This window comes from Rhinoderma darwinii, unplaced genomic scaffold (assembly GCF_050947455.1).
Source record: "Rhinoderma darwinii isolate aRhiDar2 unplaced genomic scaffold, aRhiDar2.hap1 Scaffold_574, whole genome shotgun sequence".
In the NCBI taxonomy this organism is placed as follows: Eukaryota; Metazoa; Chordata; class Amphibia; order Anura; family Rhinodermatidae; genus Rhinoderma; species Rhinoderma darwinii.
In genome coordinates, this window is record NW_027464127.1 from 35281 (window position 1) to 58721 (window position 23441).

The 23441-nt window shown below is 45.4% G+C and overlaps 1 protein-coding gene across 1 annotated transcript in view; it reads right to left on the reverse strand.

Moving 5' to 3' along the window:
* Nucleotides 1–23441, reverse strand: part of LOC142724192 (otoferlin-like) — a gene marked incomplete at its 3' end in the record, with an annotated part of 137500 nt that overhangs the window by 33750 nt on the left and 80309 nt on the right. Inside the window, exons 5-6 of the mRNA XM_075848956.1 lie at nucleotides 22636–22853; nucleotides 2629–2709 (exon numbers count right to left, since the gene is read on the reverse strand). Of these exons, the coding sequence (XP_075705071.1) occupies nucleotides 2629–2709; nucleotides 22636–22853 (299 nt within the window). The remainder of the gene's footprint in view (nucleotides 1–2628; nucleotides 2710–22635; nucleotides 22854–23441) is intronic.

Below are 23441 nucleotides of genomic sequence, written 5' to 3' on the forward strand. Positions count from 1 at the left end.
GTTGTCAGCCATGCTATATTCCGGCCATGTTGGTTGTCAGCCATGCTATATTCCGGCCATATTGGTTGTCAGCCATGCTATATTCCGGTCATGTTTGTTGTCAGCCATGCTATATTCCGGTCATGTTGGTTGTCAGCCATGCTATATTCCGGCCATATTGGTTGTCAGCCATGCTATATTCCGGTCATGTTGCTTGTCAGCCATGCTATATTCCGGTCATGTTGGTTGTCAGCCATGCTATATTCCGGTCATGTTGGTTGTCAGCCATGCTATATTCCGGTCATGTTGGTTGTCAGCCATGCTATATTCCGGTCATGTTGGTTGTCAGCCATGCTATATAACGGTCATGTTGGTTGTCAGCCATGCTATATTCCGGTCATGTTGGTTATCAGCCATGCTATATTCCGGTCATGTTGGTTGTCAGCCATGCTATATTCCGGTCATGTTGGTTGTCAGCCATGCTATATTCCGGCCATGTTGGTTGTCAGCCATGCTATATTCCGGCCATGTTGGTTGTCAGCCATGCTATATTCCGACCATGTTGGTTGTCAGCCATGCTATATTCCGGCCATGTTGGTTGTCAGCCATGCTATATTCCGGCCATGTTGGTTGTCAGCCATGCTATATTCCGGCCATGTTGGTTGTCAGCCATGCTATATTCCGGCCATGTTGGTTGTCAGCCATGCTATATTCCGGCCATGTTGGTTGTCAGCCATGCTATTTTCCGGTCATGTTGATTGTCACTCATGCTCTTTCAGCATGTACATAACACTGTAGAACTTTCCGATGACTTCTTAGTGCACCGTTTCTTTTCATCCAGAATGTTGTACTGTAAACACGATGATAAATAATTCCTCCGCACCGGCTGCTTCTTCATCGTAGTCACGTGTCACAAGTTTAATGAAGAGTTTTGTTACTGCTATTCCACCCTGACAGCTGATTACAGCCCCGGGACTTTGTCATTGAGCTGAGCTGCGTTATACAGTTGTCAGGGTGACAGAACATCGGGGGCGTGCGTGACGGATCTGCGCTGGCGCCACAAATAAGCGGGAACTAATTGGAATAATTATATTCTACAAGATTTTCCTAAAGCACAGATATTTTTACAGCAAGGTTAGTTCTTGAACTTTATAAGTTATGCTCCAGACTTCTCCTGTTTCTGGGACAGGAAGTAGCTGTCTGACATCTACCAGTGGCAGCCATATTAGCTTTCATTGTACTTATTTCTCTGTCATCTGTTCACAGGGTCTTCTTCCTTCTCTCAACTCTCCCTGGCAGTGGAAGAACCTCCATCCCTCTCACTGAGCAGTAACATGCTCGACTGAATCTCCGCTTGAAGACTGTGACACGTGGTCTAATATGAGTGACCAAATGTCATTTGTCCCCCATGAATGTGTCAGAGGGAGATGAACCTTCTCCCTCATTGATAGCCCAGAAGTAAATATGGTTTTGTGTTTTGATAAACTGAAAAGCAAAGAATGCTGGGAAGTACAGTTCAATAGTGATATCAGTGAGGGAGGAAGTAGCTAACTTCTCCTCCTACTTCGATTTCAATAGAAAGCAATCTAGCTGCCGCCTGGGACATAACTATACAGTTTTTGTTGAATTCCCTCACATTTTTAGATGAATGATTTACTTAAAGGGGAATTCCACAGTTAGCCATCTTGTGACAAGTCACGGATAAATGTCAGATGGTAACACTGACGGTAAAACCCTATCCCTAAAGGTTAACCATGTCAACAGGTGGAGAGGTACTGGATTGCTCCAATGAATAAGGGGAACCAGGGGTTTTGGTCAGATGGTCGAAGGTTCATGGTCTCACAGCGGGCATACATAGTAACATGACTGATAGCTTGCTCGCTAGTGGGAGGGGCTTAAGGCTGGATCCCTGGATTGGACAGGTCTGGGTAGTCAAAAGGCGCTACTGAAGATAAAGACACCAGTGGCTTACTTCTCTAGCGCCACCTAGTGGCAGGTGAAGAGAAGTGCAACTAGAATAACATTAATTCCTATATAAATATTCACATATATGAATATACACCAACCTCCAGCCGAGACGTTTCCTTCTAAAATAAAACAAAACCCAGATTACTAAGACATTTCTCCAGCCGTTTCCTAGTCGTGTCACTTACTGGGAGATCTGGGTGACAACCAATATGACCGTGATATCAGCACCTACACGCTTCCCAGCATTTTAATCCTAAATAAGAGGACATTTTGAGCACCATCCTAAAAAAATGACGAAAAAATGCCCCTTTTATTCAAATTAGCATAAACTCTGCCCCTTTGTGGTCTGGTTGGTAAGACAGTCCCACATAAAATCAGGACTGGTGGGACCGATGCTCCTGGAATTCTGAATAGTCCCCCTAGTTGTGAGGTTGTAAGTCAGAGGAGAACAGACACTGCATGACTACGACTCTAGGAAAGCTGGGTGACAACTGGCAGCCAAATTGGCTGTCACTCAGCTTTCCTAGAAACAGATATAATTATAATTTTTTATTGAGGCAGAAGATCCGGAAGACATAGGAAGAACTAGAAACATCCAGATTATGGGGTTCAGGGGGTTCAGCAGCACACATAGGGTCACCCTAAAACGACACACCATGCAGGTCACCGCAACCCCTCTACCTGGACAGCAAGGAGCACTGGCTGTTATTATCCCCCTCTCCCCCATCATCTTCACTGTTATAATCCCCATCATCTTCATTCCTGAGGGAAGGGACACAACAGCATCAAGATGAGATAATATCACATATGATTGGCTTAGATATAGCAGCTCATAGTATCACACATGCAAGGCTTAGATACATCAACACAAGACAGTATCACACATGTTCGGCTTAGATACAGCAGCTCATAGTATCACACATGGAAGGCTTAGAAACATCAACACAAGACAGTATCACACATGTTCGGCTTAGATACAGCAGCTCATAGTATCACACATGGAAGGCTTAGATACATCATCAACACAAGACAGTATCACACATGATAGGCTTAGATATACCAGCTCATAGTATCACACATGGTAGATACATCATTAACATGAGGCGGTATCACACATGATAGGCTTAGATACACCAGCTCATAGTATTGCACATGGTAGGCTTAGATACAGCAACATGAGACAGTATCACACATGATAGGCTTAGCTACACCATCTCATAGTATCACACATGGTAGGCTTAGATACACCATCTCAACCTTAAAGAAGCTGGACTGCGATTTGCCGATTCGCATGGGGCTTCCATTGTTGCGCCTTTCTTCCTGCTCTCTCGTGACATCTTTATATGACTGATCTCATCTATTACCCGGGTGGATTAGATTTATGGTTCTATAATCCATGGATATTTTATAGTTGGACGTCACTATTGGATGTGATTGTTCTCTATTATATTCTCTAGCACTTTGCTCTATAGTTGGATGTCACTATTGGATGTGATTGTTCTCTATTATATTCTCTAGCACTTTGCTCTATAGTTGGATGTCACTATTGGATGTGATTGTTCTCTATTATATTCTCTAGCACTTTGCTCTATAGTTGGATGTCACTATTGGATGTGATTGTTCTCTATTATATTCTCTAGCACTTTGCTCTATAGTTGGATGTCACTATTGGATGTGATTGTTCTCTATTATACTCTCTAGCACTTTGCTCTATAGTTGGATGTCACTATTGGATGTGATTGTTCTCTATTATATTCTCTAGCACTTTGCTCTATAGTTGGATGTCACTATTGGATATGATTGTTCTCTATTATATTCTCTAGCACTTTGCTCTATAGTTGGACGTCACTATTGGATGTGATTGTTCTCTATTATATTCTCTAGCACTTTGCTCTATAGTTGGACGTCACTATTGGATATGATTGTTCTCTATTATATTCTCTAGCACTTTGCTCTATAGTTGGATGTCACTATTGGATATGATTGTTCTCTATTATATTCTCTAGCACTTTGCTCTATAGTTGGATGTCACTATTGGATGTGATTGTTCTCTATTATATTCTCTAGCACTTTGCTCTGTAGTTGGATGTCACTATTGGATGTGATTGTTCTCTATTATATTCTCTAGCACTTTGCTCTATAGTTGGATGTCACTATTGGATGTGATTGTTCTCTATTATATTCTCTAGCACTTTGCTCTATAGTTGGACGTCACTATTGGATGTGATTGTTCTCTATTATATTCTCTAGCACTTTGCTCTATAGTTGGACGTCACTATTGGATATGATTGTTCTCTATTATATTCTCTAGCACTTTGCTCTATAGTTGGATGTCACTATTGGATGTGATTGTTCTCTATTATATTCTCTAGCACTTTGCTCTATAGTTGGACGTCACTATTGGATGTGAATGTTCTCTATTATATTCTCTAGCACTTTGCTCTATAGTTGGATGTCACTATTGGATATGATTGTTCTCTATTATATTCTCTAGCACTTTGCTCTATAGTTGGATGTCACTATTGGATGTGATTGTTCTCTATTATACTCTCTAGCACTTTGCTCTATAGTTGGATGTCACTATTGGATGTGATTGTTCTCTATTATATTCTCTAGCACTTTGCTCTATAGTTTGATGTCACTAATGGATGTGATTGTTCTCTATTATATTCTCTAGCACTTTGCTCTATAGTTGGATGTCACTATTGGATGTGATTGTTCTCTATTATATTCTCTAGCACTTTGCTCTGTAGTTGGATGTCACTATTGGATGTGATTGTTCTCTATTATATTCTCTAGCACTTTGCTCTATAGTTGGATGTCACTATTGGATGTGATTGTTCTCTATTATATTCTCTAGCACTTTGCTCTATAGTTGGATGTCACTATTGGATGTGATTGTTCTCTATTATATTCTCTAGCACTTTGCTCTATAGTTGGATGTCACTATTGGATGTGATTGTTCTCTATTATATTCTCTAGCACTTTGCTCTATAGTTGGATGTCACTATTGGATATGATCGTTCTCTATTATATTCTCTAGCACTTTGCTCTATAGTTGGATGTCACTATTGGATGTGATTGTTCTCTATTATATTCTCTAGCACTTTGCTCTATAGTTGGATGTCACTATTGGATGTGATTGTTCTCTATTATATTCTCTAGCACTTTGCTCTATAGTTGGATGTCACTATTGGATGTGATTGTTCTCTATTATATTCTCTAGCACTTTGCTCTATAGTTGGATGTCACTATTGGATGTGATTGTTCTCTATTATATTCTCTAGCACTTTGCTCTATAGTTGGATGTCACTATTGGATGTGATTGTTCTCTATTATATTCTCTAGCACTTTGCTCTATAGTTGGATGTCACTATTGGATGTGATTGTTCTCTATTATATTCTCTAGCACTTTGCTCTATAGTTGGATGTCACTATTGGATGTGATTGTTCTCTATTATATTCTCTAGCACTTTGCTCTATAGTTGGACGTCACTATTGGATGTGATTGTTCTCTATTATATTCTCTAGCACTTTGCTCTATAGTTGGATGTCACTATTGGATGTGATTGTTCTCTATTATATTCTCTAGCACTTTGCTCTATAGTTGGACGTCACTATTGGATGTGATTGTTCTCTATTATACTCTCTAGCACTTTGCTCTATAGTTGGACGTCACTATTGGATGTGATTGTTCTCTATTATATTCTCTAGCACTTTGCTCTATAGTTGGATGTCACTATTGGATATGATTGTTCTCTATTATACTCTCTAGCACTTTGCTCTATAGTTGGATGTCACTATTGGATGTGATTGTTCTCTATTATATTCTCTAGCACTTTGCTCTATAGTTGGATGTCACTATTGGATGTGATTGTTCTCTATTATATTCTCTAGCACTTTGCTCTATAGTTGGATGTTACTATTGGATATGATTGTTCTCTATTATATTCTCTAGTACTTTGCTCTATAGTTGGACGTCACTATTGGATGTGATTGTTCTCTATTATATTCTCTAGCACTTTGCTCTATAGTTGGATCTCACTATTGGATGTGATTGTTCTCTATTATATTCTCTAGCACTTTGCTCTATAGTTGGATGTCACTAATGGGTGTGATTGTTCTTTATTATATTCTCTAGCACTTTGCTCTATAGTTGGATGTCACTATTGGATGTGATTGTTCTCCATTATATTCTCTAGCACTTTGCTCTATAGTTGGATGTCACTATTGGATGTGATTGTTCTCTATTATATTCTCTAGCACTTTGCTCTGTAGTTGGATGTCACTATTGGATATGATTGTTCTCTATTATACTCTCTAGCACTTTGCTCTATAGTTGGATGTCACTATTGGATATGATTGTTCTCTATTATACTCTCTAGCACTTTGCTCTATAGTTGGATGTCACTATTGGATGTGATTGTTCTCTATTATACTCTCTAGCACTTTGCTCTATAGTTGGATGTCACTATTGGATGTGATTGTTCTCCATTATATTCTCTAGCACTTTGCTCTATAGTTGGATGTCACTATTGGATGTGATTGTTCTCTATTATATTCTCTAGCACTTTGCTCTATAGTTGGACGTCACTATTGGATGTGATTGTTCTCTATTATATTCTCTAGCACTTTGCTCTATAGTTGGATGTCACTATTGGATGTGATTGTTCTCTATTATATTCTCTAGCACTTTGCTCTATAGTTGGATGTCACTATTGGATGTGATTGTTCTCTATTATATTCTCTAGCACTTTGCTCTATAGTTGGATGTCACTATTGGATGTGATTGTTCTCTATTATATTCTCTAGCACTTTGCTCTATAGTTGGACGTCACTATTGGGTGTGATTGTTCTCTATTATATTCTCTAGCACTTTGCTCTATAGTTGGATGTCACTATTGTATGTGATTGTTCTCTATTATATTCTCTAGCACTTTGCTCTATAGTTGGATGTCACTATTGGATGTGATTGTTCTCTATTATATTCTCTAGCACTTTGCTCTATAGTTGGATGTCACTATTGGATGTGATTGTTCTCTATTATATTCTCTAGCACTTTGCTCTGTAGTTGGATGTCACTATTGGATGTGATTGTTCTCTATTATATTCTCTAGCACTTTGCTCTATAGTTGGATGTCACTATTGGATGTGATTGTTCTCTATTATATTCTCTAGCACTTTGCTCTATAGTTGGATGTCACTATTGGATGTGATTGTTCTCTATTATATTCTCTAGCACTTTGCTCTATAGTTGGATGTCACTATTGGATGTGATTGTTCTCTATTATATTCTCTAGCACTTTGCTCTATAGTTGGATGTCACTATTGGATGTGATTGTTCTCTATTATATTCTCTAGCACTTTGCTCTATAGTTGGATGTCACTATTGTATGTGATTGTTCTCTATTATACTCTCTAGCACTTTGCTCTATAGTTGGATCTCACTATTGGATGTGATTGTTCTCTATTATATTCTCTAGCACTTTGCTCTATAGTTGGATGTCACTATTGGATATGATTGTTCTCTATTATATTCTCTAGCACTTTGCTCTATAGTTGGATGTCACTATTGGATGTGATTGTTCTCTATTATATTCTCTAGCACTTTGCTCTAAAGTTAGATGTCACTATTGGATGTGATTGTTCTCTATTATATTCTCTAGCACTTTGCTCTGTAGTTGGATGTCACTATTGGATGTGATTGTTCTCTATTATATTCTCTAGCACTTTGCTCTATAGTTGGATGTCACTATTGGATGTGATTGTTCTCTATTATATTCTCTAGCACTTTGCTCTATAGTTGGATGTCACTATTGGATATGATTGTTCTCTATTATATTCTCTAGCACTTTGCTCTATAGTTGGATGTCACTATTGGATGTGATTGTTCTCTATTATATTCTCTAGCACTTTGCTCTATAGTTGGATGTCACTATTGGATGTGATTGTTCTCTATTATATTCTCTAGCACTTTGCTCTATAGTTGGATGTCACTATTGGATGTGATTGTTCTCTATTATATTCTCTAGCACTTTGCTCTATAGTTGGATGTTACTATTGGATGTGATTGTTCTCTATTATATTCTCTAGCACTTTGCTCTGTAGTTGGATGTCACTATTGGATGTGATTGTTCTCTATTATATTCTCTAGCACTTTGCTCTGTAGTTGGATGTCACTATTGGATGTGATTGTTCTCTATTATATTCTCTAGCACTTTGCTCTATAGTTGGATGTCACTATTGGATGTGATTGTTCTCTATTATATTCTCTAGCACTTTGCTCTATAGTTGGATGTCACTATTGGATGTGATTGTTCTCTATTATATTCTCTAGCACTTTGCTCTATAGTTGGATGTCACTATTGGATGTGATTGTTCTCTATTATATTCTCTAGCACTTTGCTCTATAGTTGGATGTCACTATTGGATGTGATTGTTCTCTATTATATTCTCTAGCACTTTGCTCTATAGTTGGATGTCACTATTGTATGTGATTGTTCTCTATTATACTCTCTAGCACTTTGCTCTATAGTTGGATCTCACTATTGGATGTGATTGTTCTCTATTATATTCTCTAGCACTTTGCTCTATAGTTGGATGTCACTATTGGATATGATTGTTCTCTATTATATTCTCTAGCACTTTGCTCTATAGTTGGATGTCACTATTGGATGTGATTGTTCTCTATTATATTCTCTAGCACTTTGCTCTAAAGTTAGATGTCACTATTGGATGTGATTGTTCTCTATTATATTCTCTAGCACTTTGCTCTGTAGTTGGATGTCACTATTGGATGTGATTGTTCTCTATTATATTCTCTAGCACTTTGCTCTATAGTTGGATGTCACTATTGGATGTGATTGTTCTCTATTATATTCTCTAGCACTTTGCTCTATAGTTGGATGTCACTATTGGATATGATTGTTCTCTATTATATTCTCTAGCACTTTGCTCTATAGTTGGATGTCACTATTGGATGTGATTGTTCTCTATTATATTCTCTAGCACTTTGCTCTATAGTTGGATGTCACTATTGGATGTGATTGTTCTCTATTATATTCTCTAGCACTTTGCTCTATAGTTGGATGTCACTATTGGATGTGATTGTTCTCTATTATATTCTCTAGCACTTTGCTCTATAGTTGGATGTTACTATTGGATGTGATTGTTCTCTATTATATTCTCTAGCACTTTGCTCTATAGTTGGATGTCACTATTGGATGTGATTGTTCTCTATTATATTCTCTAGCACTTTGCTCTATAGTTGGATGTCACTATTGGATGTGATTGTTCTCTATTATATTCTCTAGCACTTTGCTCTGTAGTTGGATGTCACTATTGGATATGATTGTTCTCTATTATACTCTCTAGCACTTTGCTCTATAGTTGGATGTCACTATTGGATATGATTGTTCTCTATTATACTCTCTAGCACTTTGCTCTATAGTTGGACGTCACTATTGGATGTGATTGTTCTCTATTATATTCTCTAGCACTTTGCTCTATAGTTGGATGTCACTATTGGATATGATTGTTCTCTATTATATTCTCTAGCACTTTGCTCTGTAGTTGGATGTCACTATTGGATGTGATTGTTCTCTATTATATTCTCTAGCACTTTGCTCTATAGTTGGACGTCACTATTGGATGTGATTGTTCTCTATTATATTCTCTAGTACTTTGCTCTATAGTTGGACGTCACTATTGGATGTGATTGTTCTCTATTATATTCTCTAGCACTTTGCTCTATAGTTGGATGTCACTATTGGATATGATTGTTCTCTATTATATTCTCTAGCACTTTGCTCTATAGTTGGATGTCACTATTGGATATGATTGTTCTCTATTATATTCTCTAGCACTTTGCTCTATAGTTGGATGTCACTATTGGATGTGATTGTTCTCTATTATACTCTCTAGCACTTTGCTCTATAGTTGGATGTCACTATTGGATATGATTGTTCTCTATTATATTCTCTAGCACTTTGCTCTATAGTTGGATGTCACTAATGGGTGTGATTGTTCTTTATTATATTCTCTAGCACTTTGCTCTATAGTTGGACGTCACTATTGGATGTGATTGTTCTCTATTATATTCTCTAGCACTTTGCTCTATAGTTGGATGTCACTATTGGATGTGATTGTTCTCTATTATATTCTCTAGCACTTTGCTCTATAGTTGGATGTCACTATTGGATGTGATTGTTCTCTATTATATTCTCTAGCACTTTGCTCTATAGTTGGATGTCACTATTGGATGTGATTGTTCTCTATTATATTCTCTAGCACTTTGCTCTATAGTTGGACGTCACTATTGGATATGATTGTTCTCTATTATATTCTCTAGCACTTTGCTCTATAGTTGGACGTCACTATTGGATGTGATTGTTCTCTATTATATTCTCTAGCACTTTGCTCTATAGTTGGATGTCACTATTGGATGTGATTGTTCTCTATTATATTCTCTAGCACTTTGCTCTATAGTTGGATGTCACTAATGGGTGTGATTGTTCTTTATTATATTCTCTAGCACTTTGCTCTATAGTTGGATGTCACTATTGGATATGATTGTTCTCTATTATATTCTCTAGCACTTTGCTCTATAGTTGGATGTCACTATTGGATGTGATTGTTCTCTATTATATTCTCTAGCACTTTGCTCTATAGTTGGATGTCACTATTGGATGTGATTGTTCTCTATTATATTCTCTAGCACTTTGCTCTATAGTTGGATGTCACTATTGGATGTGATTGTTCTCTATTATATTCTCTAGCACTTTGCTCTATAGTTGGATGTCACTAATGGGTGTGATTGTTCTTTATTATATTCTCTAGCACTTTGCTCTATAGTTGGATGTCACTATTGGATATGATTGTTCTCTATTATATTCTCTAGCATTTTGCTCTATAGTTGGATGTCACTATTGGATGTGATTGTTCTCTATTATATTCTCTAGCACTTTGCTCTATAGTTGGATGTCACTATTGGATGTGATTGTTCTCTATTATATTCTCTAGCACTTTGCTCTGTAGTTGGATGTCACTATTGGATGTGATTGTTCTCTATTATATTCTCTAGCACTTTGCTCTGTAGTTGGATGTCACTATTGGATGTGATTGTTCTCTATTATATTCTCTAGCACTTTGCTCTATAGTTGGATGTCACTATTGGATGTGATTGTTCTCTATTATATTCTCTAGCACTTTGCTCTATAGTTGGACGTCACTATTGGATGTGATTGTTCTCTATTATACTCTCTAGCACTTTGCTCTATATTTGTAGTCACCTCGTGTCCTGCGTGATGTTATATCGGACAGTTAATGGGGGGGATGTAATTTCGGTCTTGCTCTATGTATTTTTGTTTGGCTTCACCTTGTTTTATGCCGTATATTTATTCTAGCTGAGTAGTGGGTGCTGAATATTCAATCACTATGTATTTACTGTTGTCTGGTCACACGATAGGAGTAGATACAGCGGTTCAGCAAACAGACATGATTGGCTTAGATATATGAGTGTAAGCTCCTAGGACAGTGATTGATATTAGTGGGGGCAGCATGGTCTCCCCCTCCTTCCTCCCCCTCTGTTCACTCAGCTCGGTGCGCCGCTCCTCACCTCAATACAGGGAGCGCCGCTCCTCACCTCACTACAGGGCGCACCGCTCCTCACCTCATTACAGGGAGCGCCGCTCCTCACCGCATTACAGGGCGCACCGCTCCTCACCTCACTACAGGGCGCACAGCTCCTCACCTCATTACAGGGCGCGCCACTCCTCACCTCATTACAGGGTGCGCCACTCCTCACCTCATTACAGGGCGCGCCGCTCCTCACCTCATTACAGGGTGCGCCCCTCCTCACCTCATTACATGGCGCGCCCCTCCTCACCTCATTACAGGGTGCGCCCCTCCTCACCTCATTACATGGCGCGCCCCTCCTCACCTCATTACAGGGTGCGCCCCTCCTCACCTCATTACAGGGCGTGCCGCTCCTCACCTCATTACAGGGCGCGCCGCTCCTCACCTCAGTACAGGGTACGCCGCTCCTCACCTCATTACAGGGTGCGCCGCTCCTCACCTCAATACAGGGAGCGCCGCTCCTCACCGCATTACAGGGCGCGCCCCTCCTCACCTCATTACAGGGCGCGCCGCTCCTCACCACATTACAGGGTGCGCCACTCCTCACCTCATTACAGGGCGCGCCCCTCCTCACCTCATTACAGGGCGCGCCCCTCCTCACCTCATTACAGGGCGCGCCACTCCTCACCACATTACAGGGTGCGCCCCTCCTCACCTCATTACAGGGTGCGCCCCTCCTCACCTCATTACAGGGTGCGCCACTCCTCACCTCATTACAGGGTGCGCCCCTCCTCACCTCATTACAGGGTGCGCCACTCCTCACCTCATTACAGGGCGCGCCGCTCCTCACCTCATTACAGGGTGCGCCCCTCCTCACCTCATTACAGGGTGCGCCACTCCTCACCTCATTACAGGGTGCGCCACTCCTCACCTCATTACAGGGCGCGCCGCTCCTCACCTCATTACAGGGTGCGCCCCTCCTCACCTCATTACAGGGTGCGCCACTCCTCACCTCATTACAGGGTGCGCCACTCCTCACCTCATTACAGGGCGCGCCGCTCCTCACCTCATTAAAGGGTGCGCCGCTCCTCACCTCATTACAGGGTGCGCCACTCCTCACCTCATTACAGGGTGTGCCCATCCTCACCTCATTACAGGGTGCGCCGCTCCTCACCTCATTACAGGGTGTGCCCATCCTCACCTCATTACAGGGTGCGCCACTCCTCACCTCATTACAGGGTGTGCCCATCCTCACCTCATTACAGGGTGCGCCGCTCCTCACCTCATTAAAGGGTGCGCCGCTCCTCACCTCATTACAGGGTGCGCCACTCCTCACCTCATTACAGGGTGTGCCCATCCTCACCTCATTACAGGGAGCGCCCCTCCTCACCTCATTACAGGGCGCGCCGCTCCTCACCTCATTACAGGGAGCGCCCCTCCTCACCTCATTACAGGGCGCGCCGCTCCTCACCTCATTACAGGGCGCGCCCCTCCTCACCTCATTACAGGGCGCGCCACTCCTCACCTCATTACAGGGTGCGCCCCTCCTCACCTCATTACAGGGCGCGCCGCTCCTCACCTCATTACAGGGCGCGCCCCTCCTCACCTCATTACAGGGCGCGCCGCTCCTCACCTCATTACAGGGTGCGCCCCTCCTCACCACATTACAGGGCGCGCCCCTCCTCACCTCATTACAGGGAGCGCCCCTCCTCACCACATTACAGGGTGCGCCACTCCTCACCTCATTACAGGGCGCGCCCCTCCTCACCTCATTACAGGGTGCGCCCCTCCTCACCTCATTACAGGGCGCGCCACTCCTCACCTCATTACAGGGCGCGCCCCTCCTCACCTCATTACAGGGCGCGCCCCTCCTCACCACATTACAGGGCGCGCCCCTCCTCACCACATTACAGGGCGCGCCCCTCCTCACCTCATTACAGGGCGCGCCACTCCTCACCACATTACAGGGCGCGCCACTCCTCACCTCATTACAGGGTGTGCCCCTCCTCACCTCATTACAGGGAGCGCCCCTCCTCACCTCATTACAGGGAGCGCCCCTCCTCACCTCATTACAGGGTGCGCCCCTCCTCACCTCATTACAGGGAGCGCCCCTCCTCACCTCATTACAGGGAGCGCCCCTCCTCACCACATTACAGGGCGCGCCACTCCTCACCTCATTACAGGGTGTGCCCCTCCTCACCACATTACAGGGCGCGCCCCTCCTCACCTCATTACAGGGAGCGCCCCTCCTCACCTCATTACAGGGCGCGCCCCTCCTCACCTCATTACAGGGCGCGCCCCTCCTCACCTCATTACAGGGTGCGCCGCTCCTCACCTCATTACAGGGTGCGCCGCTCCTCACCACATTACAGGGTGCGCCGCTCCTCACCTCATTACAGGGTGCGCCGCTCCTCACCTCATTACAGGGTGCGCCGCTCCTCACCACATTACAGGGTGCGCCACTCCTCACCTCATTACAGGGCGCGCCCCTCCTCACCTCATTACAGGGTGCGCCACTCCTCACCACATTACAGGGCGCGCCCCTCCTCACCTCATTACAGGGCGCGCCCCTCCTCACCTCATTACAGGGCGCGCCGCTCCTCATCTCATTACAGGGTGCGCCGCTCCTCATCTCATTACAGGGCGCGCCGCTCCTCATCTCATTACAGGGCGCGCCGCTCCTCACCTCATTACAGGGCGCGCCCCTCCTCACCTCATTACAGGGCGTGCCGCTCCTCACCTCATTACAGGGCGCGCCGCTCCTCACCTCATTACAGGGCGCGCCCCTCCTCACCTCATTACAGGGCGCGCCACTCCTCACCACATTACAGGGTGCGCCACTCCTCACCTCATTACAGGGCGCGCCGCTCCTCACCACATTACAGGGCGCGCCCCTCCTCACCTCATTACAGGGCGCGCCACTCCTCACCACATTACAGGGTGCGCCACTCCTCACCACATTACAGGGCGCGCCCCTCCTCACCTCATTACAGGGCGCGCCACTCCTCACCACATTACAGGGCGCGCCCCTCCTCACCTCATTACAGGGCGCGCCACTCCTCACCTCATTACAGGGTGCGCCACTCCTCACCACATTACAGGGCGCGCCCCTCCTCACCTCATTACAGGGCGCGCCACTCCTCACCTCATTACAGGGTGCGCCGCTCCTCACCTCATTACAGGGTGCGCCACTCCTCACCACATTACAGGGTGCGCCACTCCTCACCACATTACAGGGCGCGCCCCTCCTCACCTCATTACAGGGCGCGCCACTCCTCACCACATTACAGGGTGCGCCACTCCTCACCACATTACAGGGCGCGCCACTCCTCACCACATTACAGGGCGCGCCCCTCCTCACCACATTACAGGGCGCGCCACTCCTCACCACATTACAGGGCGCGCCCCTCCTCACCACATTACAGGGTGCGCCCCTCCTCACCTCATTACAGGGCGCGCCCCTCCTCACCTCATTACAGGGTGCGCCCCTCCTCACCTCATTACAGGGCGCGCCGCTCCTCACCACATTACAGGGCGCGCCACTCCTCACCACATTACAGGGCGCGCCACTCCTCACCACATTACAGGGTGCGCCACTCCTCACCACATTACAGGGCGCGCCACTCCTCACCACATTACAGGGCGCGCCACTCCTCACCACATTACAGGGCGCGCCCCTCCTCACCACATTACAGGGTGCGCCCCTCCTCACCTCATTACAGGGCGCGCCCCTCCTCACCTCATTACAGGGTGCGCCCCTCCTCACCTCATTACAGGGCGCGCCACTCCTCACCTCATTACAGGGCGCGCCCCTCCTCACCTCATTACAGGGCGCGCCCCTCCTCACCTCATTACAGGGCGCGCCACTCCTCACCTCATTACAGGGTGCGCCCCTCCTCACCTCATTACAGGGCGCGCCACTAATCACCTCATTACAGGGCGCGCCACTCCTCACCACATTACAGGGTGCGCCCCTCCTCACCTCATTACAGGGCGCGCCACTAATCACCTCATTACAGGGCGCGCCACTCCTCACCACATTACAGGGTGCGCCCCTCCTCACCTCATTACAGGGCGCGCCACTCCTCACCACATTACAGGGCGCGCCCCTCCTCACCTCATTACAGGGTGCGCCCCTCCTCACCACATTACAGGGCGCGCCACTCCTCACCTCATTACAGGGCGCGCCACTCCTCACCACATTACAGGGCGCGCCCCTCCTCACCTCATTACAGGGCGCGCCACTCCTCACCACATTACAGGGTGCGCCCCTCCTCACCTCATTACAGGGCGCGCCACTCCTCACCTCATTACAGGGCGCGCCGCTCCTCACCTCATTACAGGGTGCGCCGCTCCTCACCTCAATACAGGGAGCGCCCCTCCTCACCTCATTACAGGGCGCGCCCCTCCTCACCACATTACAGGGTGCGCCACTCCTCACCACATTACAGGGCGCGCCCCTCCTCACCTCATTACAGGGCGCGCCCCTCCTCACCACATTACAGGGTGCGCCACTCCTCACCACATTACAGGGCGCGCCCCTGCTCACCTCATTACAGGGCGCGCCCCTCCTCACCACATTACAGGGCGCGCCCCTCCTCACCTCATTACAGGGCGCGCCACTCCTCACCACATTACAGGGTGCGCCCCTCCTCACCTCATTACAGGGCGCGCCACTCCTCACCTCATTACAGGGCGCGCCACTCCTCACCACATTACAGGGCGCGCCCCTCCTCACCTCATTACAGGGCGCGCCGCTCCTCACCTCATTACAGGGCGCGCCGCTCCTCACCTCATTACAGGGCGTGCTCCTCCTCACCTCATTACAAGTGGTGCCGCTCCTCACCTCATTACAAGTGGCGCCGCTCCTCACCTCATTACAAGGCGCTTTGCTTCTCACCTCATTAGCAGGTGCACAGCACCCTGCAGATCTAATCATCATCTTATACCGGTACATCAGATTACACGGACAGACAAGAGGGGCTGTAAACTTCTCACAGTCACTCTGTAATATAAACTTTGGATCTATTTTGCATGGTTTTAATTCCCTGGATGCAGCCTGCAGTATAAAGAATGAAGGTCACAGCAAGTGGGGGAGCAAAAAAAAGTCTTGTACCCAGATGGGGATTTAAATGCATGAATCAGCCCCCCATTTTAATTGATAGTTTGGGACCTTCAGTAAGTACATGCCCAGGTGACAATTTGTACCTCCTGCCCCCTGCAACACAACCCCGCTCAAAACCGGATTTTCCCTGTCTTTCCATCATGGCAGCAGTCAGCCCTCTAACTCCCTTCATCGGGCTGCAGAATTATTAAAATTTTCCAGATAGAGGTGGAGAACCCCTTTAAGAACCTCACAGTGTCGATCGTTTTTTTGAGAAAGGGGTGGAGTTATCCTTTAATGAGCATTTCCCCTTTAAGTGGAAAAATCATCTCTATCTTCTATCAGAACCCATAGCACCCCCAGCACATCTCCGACAGGGGTAGTCACCCGGCTTTTCTAGTATCCTGAATCAAATCTTCCCACTCATCCACCCCCGTCATCTCACTGGGCTGATTTACCGTATCTGCGTTCCGTTCACCTACAGATGGCGCAGGTAGTATACCTATTATGGAGTGAAGTGTTTGCCCCCCGCGCCATGAATTCTACCCGCCGTCTAATAAGAGGAGACGGGCGTTTATGAAGAATACGGGATTTGATCTAAACTTCGCCTGCGACAAGCTGCGACCATTCATCAATGACAAGCGCGCGGCAGCGCAGAACGGTTCATCAATTTCCCGGCCACTAGACGGTGATGAGACGTCGCTCGCCATTACTCTCAGCTCACAGATGTTTGTATATGGAATATTCAGGCTGTAAATCACAGAACTGGGGGAGGGGGATGTTTACATTGGGTACGGAGCAACAACCCCCAAAAAATCCTATCAGAAGAGTTACTCCACCCCACACCTAAAATTTAAAGGGGGACTTCACTTAACCCCAATATCCTCCGGCCAAGCATTGATTCTAAAGGAGAACACAGCGCCCCATGTAGGCCTCATATGGCAGCACACCAAGGGCATATGTACAATATCATTGAGGCAGACCATGCTGCTGCTTTGGGGCTCCTGGGAAGGGGGCCCCCGAACAGGTGGGCTGCATCACATATTTGAATGGGTGGTGAGAAGCTGTGACCTGATCCTACAAATACGGGTGAGAGGAATTACTACGAGGATCATGCGAAGGAAAGGAAAGCCCCAAGTTCTCCTGTCTCAGGGGATTAGGGAAAGGGCCCCCATTTTAATATTTTTATGGGCCCCCGTCACCTCTATGTACGTTTCTGCTGTACACGGAGTATGGAATATGGAACCATAGGGACTCCATGTGCCGCCGTACAGGCCCTGTGACTCGGCAAAGCCATATACACGAGGGTCTAATAGATGATAGATTTCCAAAAGTTCCAACCACTAAATAGCAGCCATGGCAGTGCCCACAGGGGTCTCCCCCAGCTGTCCGCACGACCGTCATGATCTATAAATCTACAGCTCTCTCTTTACTTTAGCTCAGTTTGTGTAAGTGTCAGTCTTTACTGTATTTTTTGCATTCTGTTCATGAATCAGGAAGCTCAGGATGACCAGTGTTATACATCCCGCTTAGATAGCATATGGAATTGTGGGAGAAAAAAAAGGACTATAAATGGTTAGATGAATCAATGGTATAAAATAAAACTGATTATCGTCAGTAACTGTGCTGCCTCCGTGGCTGCCGTCCATAGAGGTAAAAGAATAAACAGCGGCGGAGTGCTACAGATGTTTCTCCAGCTGTGATCGGTCAGACGTCTCACTCTCATCCGCATCCCCACTGCTACATGATACATCCTCTCTTGTATTCTGACGTTGTACTGCTCTTACTGTAAAGAACCCCTTCCTATGTAGATGATGGAGCCGGCTTTCTTCCTACACGTACATGATTGATTTTATATAGTTATACACATTAATAAGATCTTTCCAGCCTTACTTTATAGGAGACCTCACGACTCATTTATTAATCGACCTACCCGCATTTCAATACTGTCTGACGCGCCTATTTCATTTTTAGAGTCAAGTCTAAAACTCTACCTTATATTGAGGGATTTATCGGAGGAAATATTATAACTGAAACACAGGTGTTTCTATCTTGTTAGGCACTCTATAATCACATTTGCTTTTGCAGCTGCCATCTGGCATTGAGGTGGATTGCATACACTGAATGCTACATTATTCCTTTGCGAGATCGTGCTGTCTTTTTGTGTCTTGTGTCGGTACAAGGCTGAGAAGCAGAAGAGGCTGGAGAAGTAGATCTGATACTGTCTAAGATGATGGGACAGTGTTTGAGGGGCTTAGGCCCATGCCCCTTTGGCTGTGGGTGCACAAAATCGCCCAGTTGTCAATCTACTATCTGATTTGTATACAGCGCATGCATTTCGGGAGTGGGGATAGCGGGAAAATATTGTCAGTACAGTCCTCTGGATTACGCTTGGAATTACAGAGCACCAGGAGTGAAAAAAATATTTAGTTGGGTCTGAACGACCTGTAATTTCCTTTCTAAAATTGCATTTGCTTTTGCCGCTGCTACCTGGCATTGAGGTGCAATGCATAAACTGAATGCTGCATTATTCCTGCATTATTCCTTCCCGAGATCTTGCGGCTTTCTTGTGTCGAGTGTCGGTGCGAGGCTGTGAAGCAGAGGAGGCTGGAGACAGGTTGCAGATAAAAGATGCCGAGATGCTGGATACAAGGAGACAGCGAGATACTGCTATATCTTGCAAACATCATGGGATCTCGCTAGAGAAGCCTGACAGTGTCCAAGATGATGGGACAGTATCTAAAGGGGCTTAGAAACACGTCTCTTCGGCAGTGGGTCTACAAAAAGGCCCAGTTGTCAATTTACAATTTGATTTGTATACAATGCACGCATTTTCGGGAGTGGGAATAGCAGGACAACGGGGAGCATTACAGTCCCTAGGATTACACCTGAATCTATGGGGCACCAGGAGTAAAGATATTTTGTCACTTCAGTTTTATTGTTGGGAAGAGGTGACCGGTCTGGCCGACCTCTCACGTCTTCTCTAAAATTGCACTCTAAAATTGCATTAGCTTTTGCAGCTGCTGCCTGGCATTAAAGTGGATAAATTGTATGCGCGTTATTGCTTCACGAGATCTTGCGTCCTTCTTGTGTCGGCGCGCGGCTGAGAAGCGGAAGAGGCTGGAGACAGATTGCAGATACAAGGAGGCAGCGGGATATTGCGATATCTTTCAGGATGATGGGACGGTGTTTGAGGGGCTTGGACACATTCCCCTTTGGCACTGGGTGCCCAGAAATGCCCTGCTGTCAATTTACTAACTAATTTGTATACAGCGGAAGAATTTTGGGAGTGGAGATAGCAGGACAACGGGGGTCAGCACAGTCCCGGGGGTAACACCTGGATCCATGGGGCACCAGGAGTAAAGATATTTAGTTCGTTTAATGGTTAAAAGGAGGTGACAGGTCTGGACGAGCCCTTTAAGCTTCGTTAGTGGCGCGCATATTCCTGATATTAGCCCAGTGTTTGCAATGCCCGGCTGCTTCACTTCCCACGTCTCAGCTTTGATAGTGACACAGTGACAAGACTTTGGAGGGCGCTTCATCTGCTCTGCGGGACGGACGCGCTACGTTTGATTTATGTTCGCTGTCGATCGCTGGCGATTATCATTCAGCGGAAGCTTTCTTGTAAGAACACAGAGTCTCCGCTGGGCTGTCACACATAACGAAGAACACGAGACCCGACGGACGGAAAGATTCACAAATGAAAGTCCTTCTTAAAATGTTAATCACGGGGTAGAGATGGAAAATACTAAGAATTAAACGACAGATGTCCGACCGCGATTCATAAAAGATGAAAGTTTAGGGAAAGTTGAAGAAAATCTCCATTTCTGAGCAAGAACATTAAACGGTCTGAATAGGAGGTAACTTTTAGAAATCCTTTTCTTTACTTATCTTGTATCATGTCTTATACTCCAGTCACATCCAAAGCTGCATATCAAATTCTGCAGGTTTGACCGTTACAAAGTGCTTAAATCATTAGATGACGTGTCTAATGGTGAAGTGTAGACTAACTAAAGTCCAAAGGGTAGCAGTATTTTTACTTTTGCTTTGTATGTGACTGGAGTATAAGACGTGATGTAATTCAAGATATTTACAAAATAAGTATTTAAAAAGTTGGAGGCTTAGGCTGAGTTCACACAGAGTTTTTTGCAGGAGGAAAATCTGACTCAAAATTCAGTTTGGAATTTTGAGGCAGATTTTCCTCTGCCTGCACGCCGATTTTCGCAGCGTTTTTTCGCCCGCGGCCATTGAGAGGCGCGGGCATAAAACGCAGCGAAATACGATTTCTTTGGCTCCCATTGATGTCAATGGGAGGTCAGAGGAGTAAACGCCCGAAGATAGAGCATGTCCCTTCTTTCTCCCGTGAGCCGGTTCTTCCACTCGCGGGAAAAAACCGCCTTCCCCTCCCATTGAAATCAATGGGCGGCATGTTCGACCGCCTTCCGGGGCATTTTGCGGCGCGGTTCCCGCGCCCAAAAATGTATCAAAAGACTCTGTGTGAACTGGCCCTAAGGCCCCATGGCGACATTGAATTGCCCATGAGTTGTGCTAAAATCACGAAATCCTGCGACTTGTGCGCCACCTTAATGTTTCTCTATAAGGAAATAGTTGCAGGTGGTTGTCAAGCAACTTTTTACCCCATGGGGACACATTGATTTTATGTGCGGGGGATTTTACCATCACTCGAGGGGCAACCAATGTCTTAGTGGAGCCCTAGCCTTAAACGGTGAAAAGTTAGAGGTGCCCTTTACAGAGTTTTTTCTTTTTCAACTAAGGTTCCTTGGGTCCACCAGAAGAAATGACTCTGAGGGCCCAGCCTCCATCCATACAGAACATGTCACGATCAACCCATCAGAAATAGATCCTAGTGGCAAGTAATTGGCTCAAAGTCAGCTCTAAGTAGGGTTAACTTCTGCTGGACCTTGGTGGCCCAGTATTGTATCAGAGACTTGGCCCTCTGTTACTCTGATGGGCCAGTCCGACCCTGCTCCAGTGTGCATCTACCCAGTCTATCCACTTGTACTAGCTATCTACAGAAATACAAAAGGAAGAGGTTCCCCCCCCCCCCCACAATGGGTCATTAGTTACAGCTCATCTGCCCCAAAATGGAAACTGGGTGGTAATAATATCAAACCAAAAAGAATTACTCAGCAGTGATGATCTTTCATTCCCCATCGGCTGATCGCCCAGGTAGGAGATCTCATCTACTCATTGTAAACTTTGAACACCATTGTAAAGATGTTAAGACCATATCAAGATGAGCTTTCCACCATCGAACCTTGGACCTAGCATGAGCGGAGTGGAAAAGTCCGATATGTCCTCAAGAACTCAAACGGTGAAGAGAATGAACAGACTGAGATGGATGGAGACGATCTAAAAAAATCTGAAGATTGAGAAACCCCAAGAACCAAGAAAACTCGGCTTTGTCATCTGGTTTTAAGACAACGAGGACATGCGGTATTAAGTCTTATCAAACCAGTGGCAGGAGTTAAAGGAGAACCTCTACCCCTTGGACAATAATTCTTAGAGGAGGACTACCGGCAACAAGATGGATGGAGACAATAACAAGGATCATTTAGAAGCCGGAAGCCGGGGTGGGCAAAGGGGTAGGCGGAATATATTGGGACCAAGGGGGTGGGTGTCTTCTGAAACCACCACCTTGGGGACCAACAGAGCTTGTCCCGCCCCTGGCCTGAAGAACCAAGAGGCCTTAACTTTCTCGTCCGGCTTGGAGACGTAGAGGAGATGTTCTGTTATGTATTGGAGAATCATTGGCACCAGTTTAAGTAGAGAACGATGTTGATTTGCCAAGACTTCTCCTTGTAGAGTGATATTTAGTAAAACCCTTCTCCGAAAGGTCTTTACGACATAACATAGGAATGATCATGACAGGAACGGTCCTTGAAGTATATGTTTATGGATACTTTCAGGTCATCCTACAAGTATAGTTATAACCCTTCTGATAAACCGTCCCATACATCAGTGTGGTGGACGTCATTGTACGTTACCTTCTGAAGGTCCTCTCTCCTGAATGTAGGCTTTGGTGGGATCTTCTCGGGGACACGGCCGAATTATGACTCTGTCCGGAAAGCAAGCTGTCCGTCTCTAGATGGAAATTGCCATCCAGTTCCGCTCTCATATTGGGATTGTCTAAAAATTCACAGTCGTTCCAAGCTCCCACCGAACCGTCCATGGTCTGGTACCTGATCTCGATACTGACGCTGGTCTGAAACATATCAAGAAATTTTATTTTAAGTTGAAAAATCATCTTATGAGCAGAACATTTCAAAAAAAAAATCTCTCTTCTCTGCGTATAATAAAAAAAAATACTAAAATTATGGAAAATTTGTGTTCTTCGTGTTCCTCCATATTAGGGAGCCGCTAGTCGTTCCTCAATTGCAACTAATGACCAAGAACATTGTAGGAAATACAGCCTCTAATAATCTCGTAATATCAGACTTAGACTCCCAACGATTCCCTAGTTACACTCTCTGGAGTGTCTGAAGCCCTTTGGAGAAAGTCAGAGATTTCCACAACTGAAAATCTTGGACATGATGCTCGCCCCACCGATCTGAATGGTACGAGAGCACGGGAATGTGGGCGACCCATAAATACCAGCCGAGGAGCTCCCATAAGTGTCAGACACTCTTCCCATTCATCATACTTGACCTACTCTCCTGGAATGGAAAGAGACTCCTGGAAGAGCAGACGATTCCTTTCTAAAATATACTCCCCTCCCCTCATTCCTGCATCCCCATCACTCATGGACGCTGCAGACAATGTCCTCACACCAGAGCGGACGCCAGGACGGTGT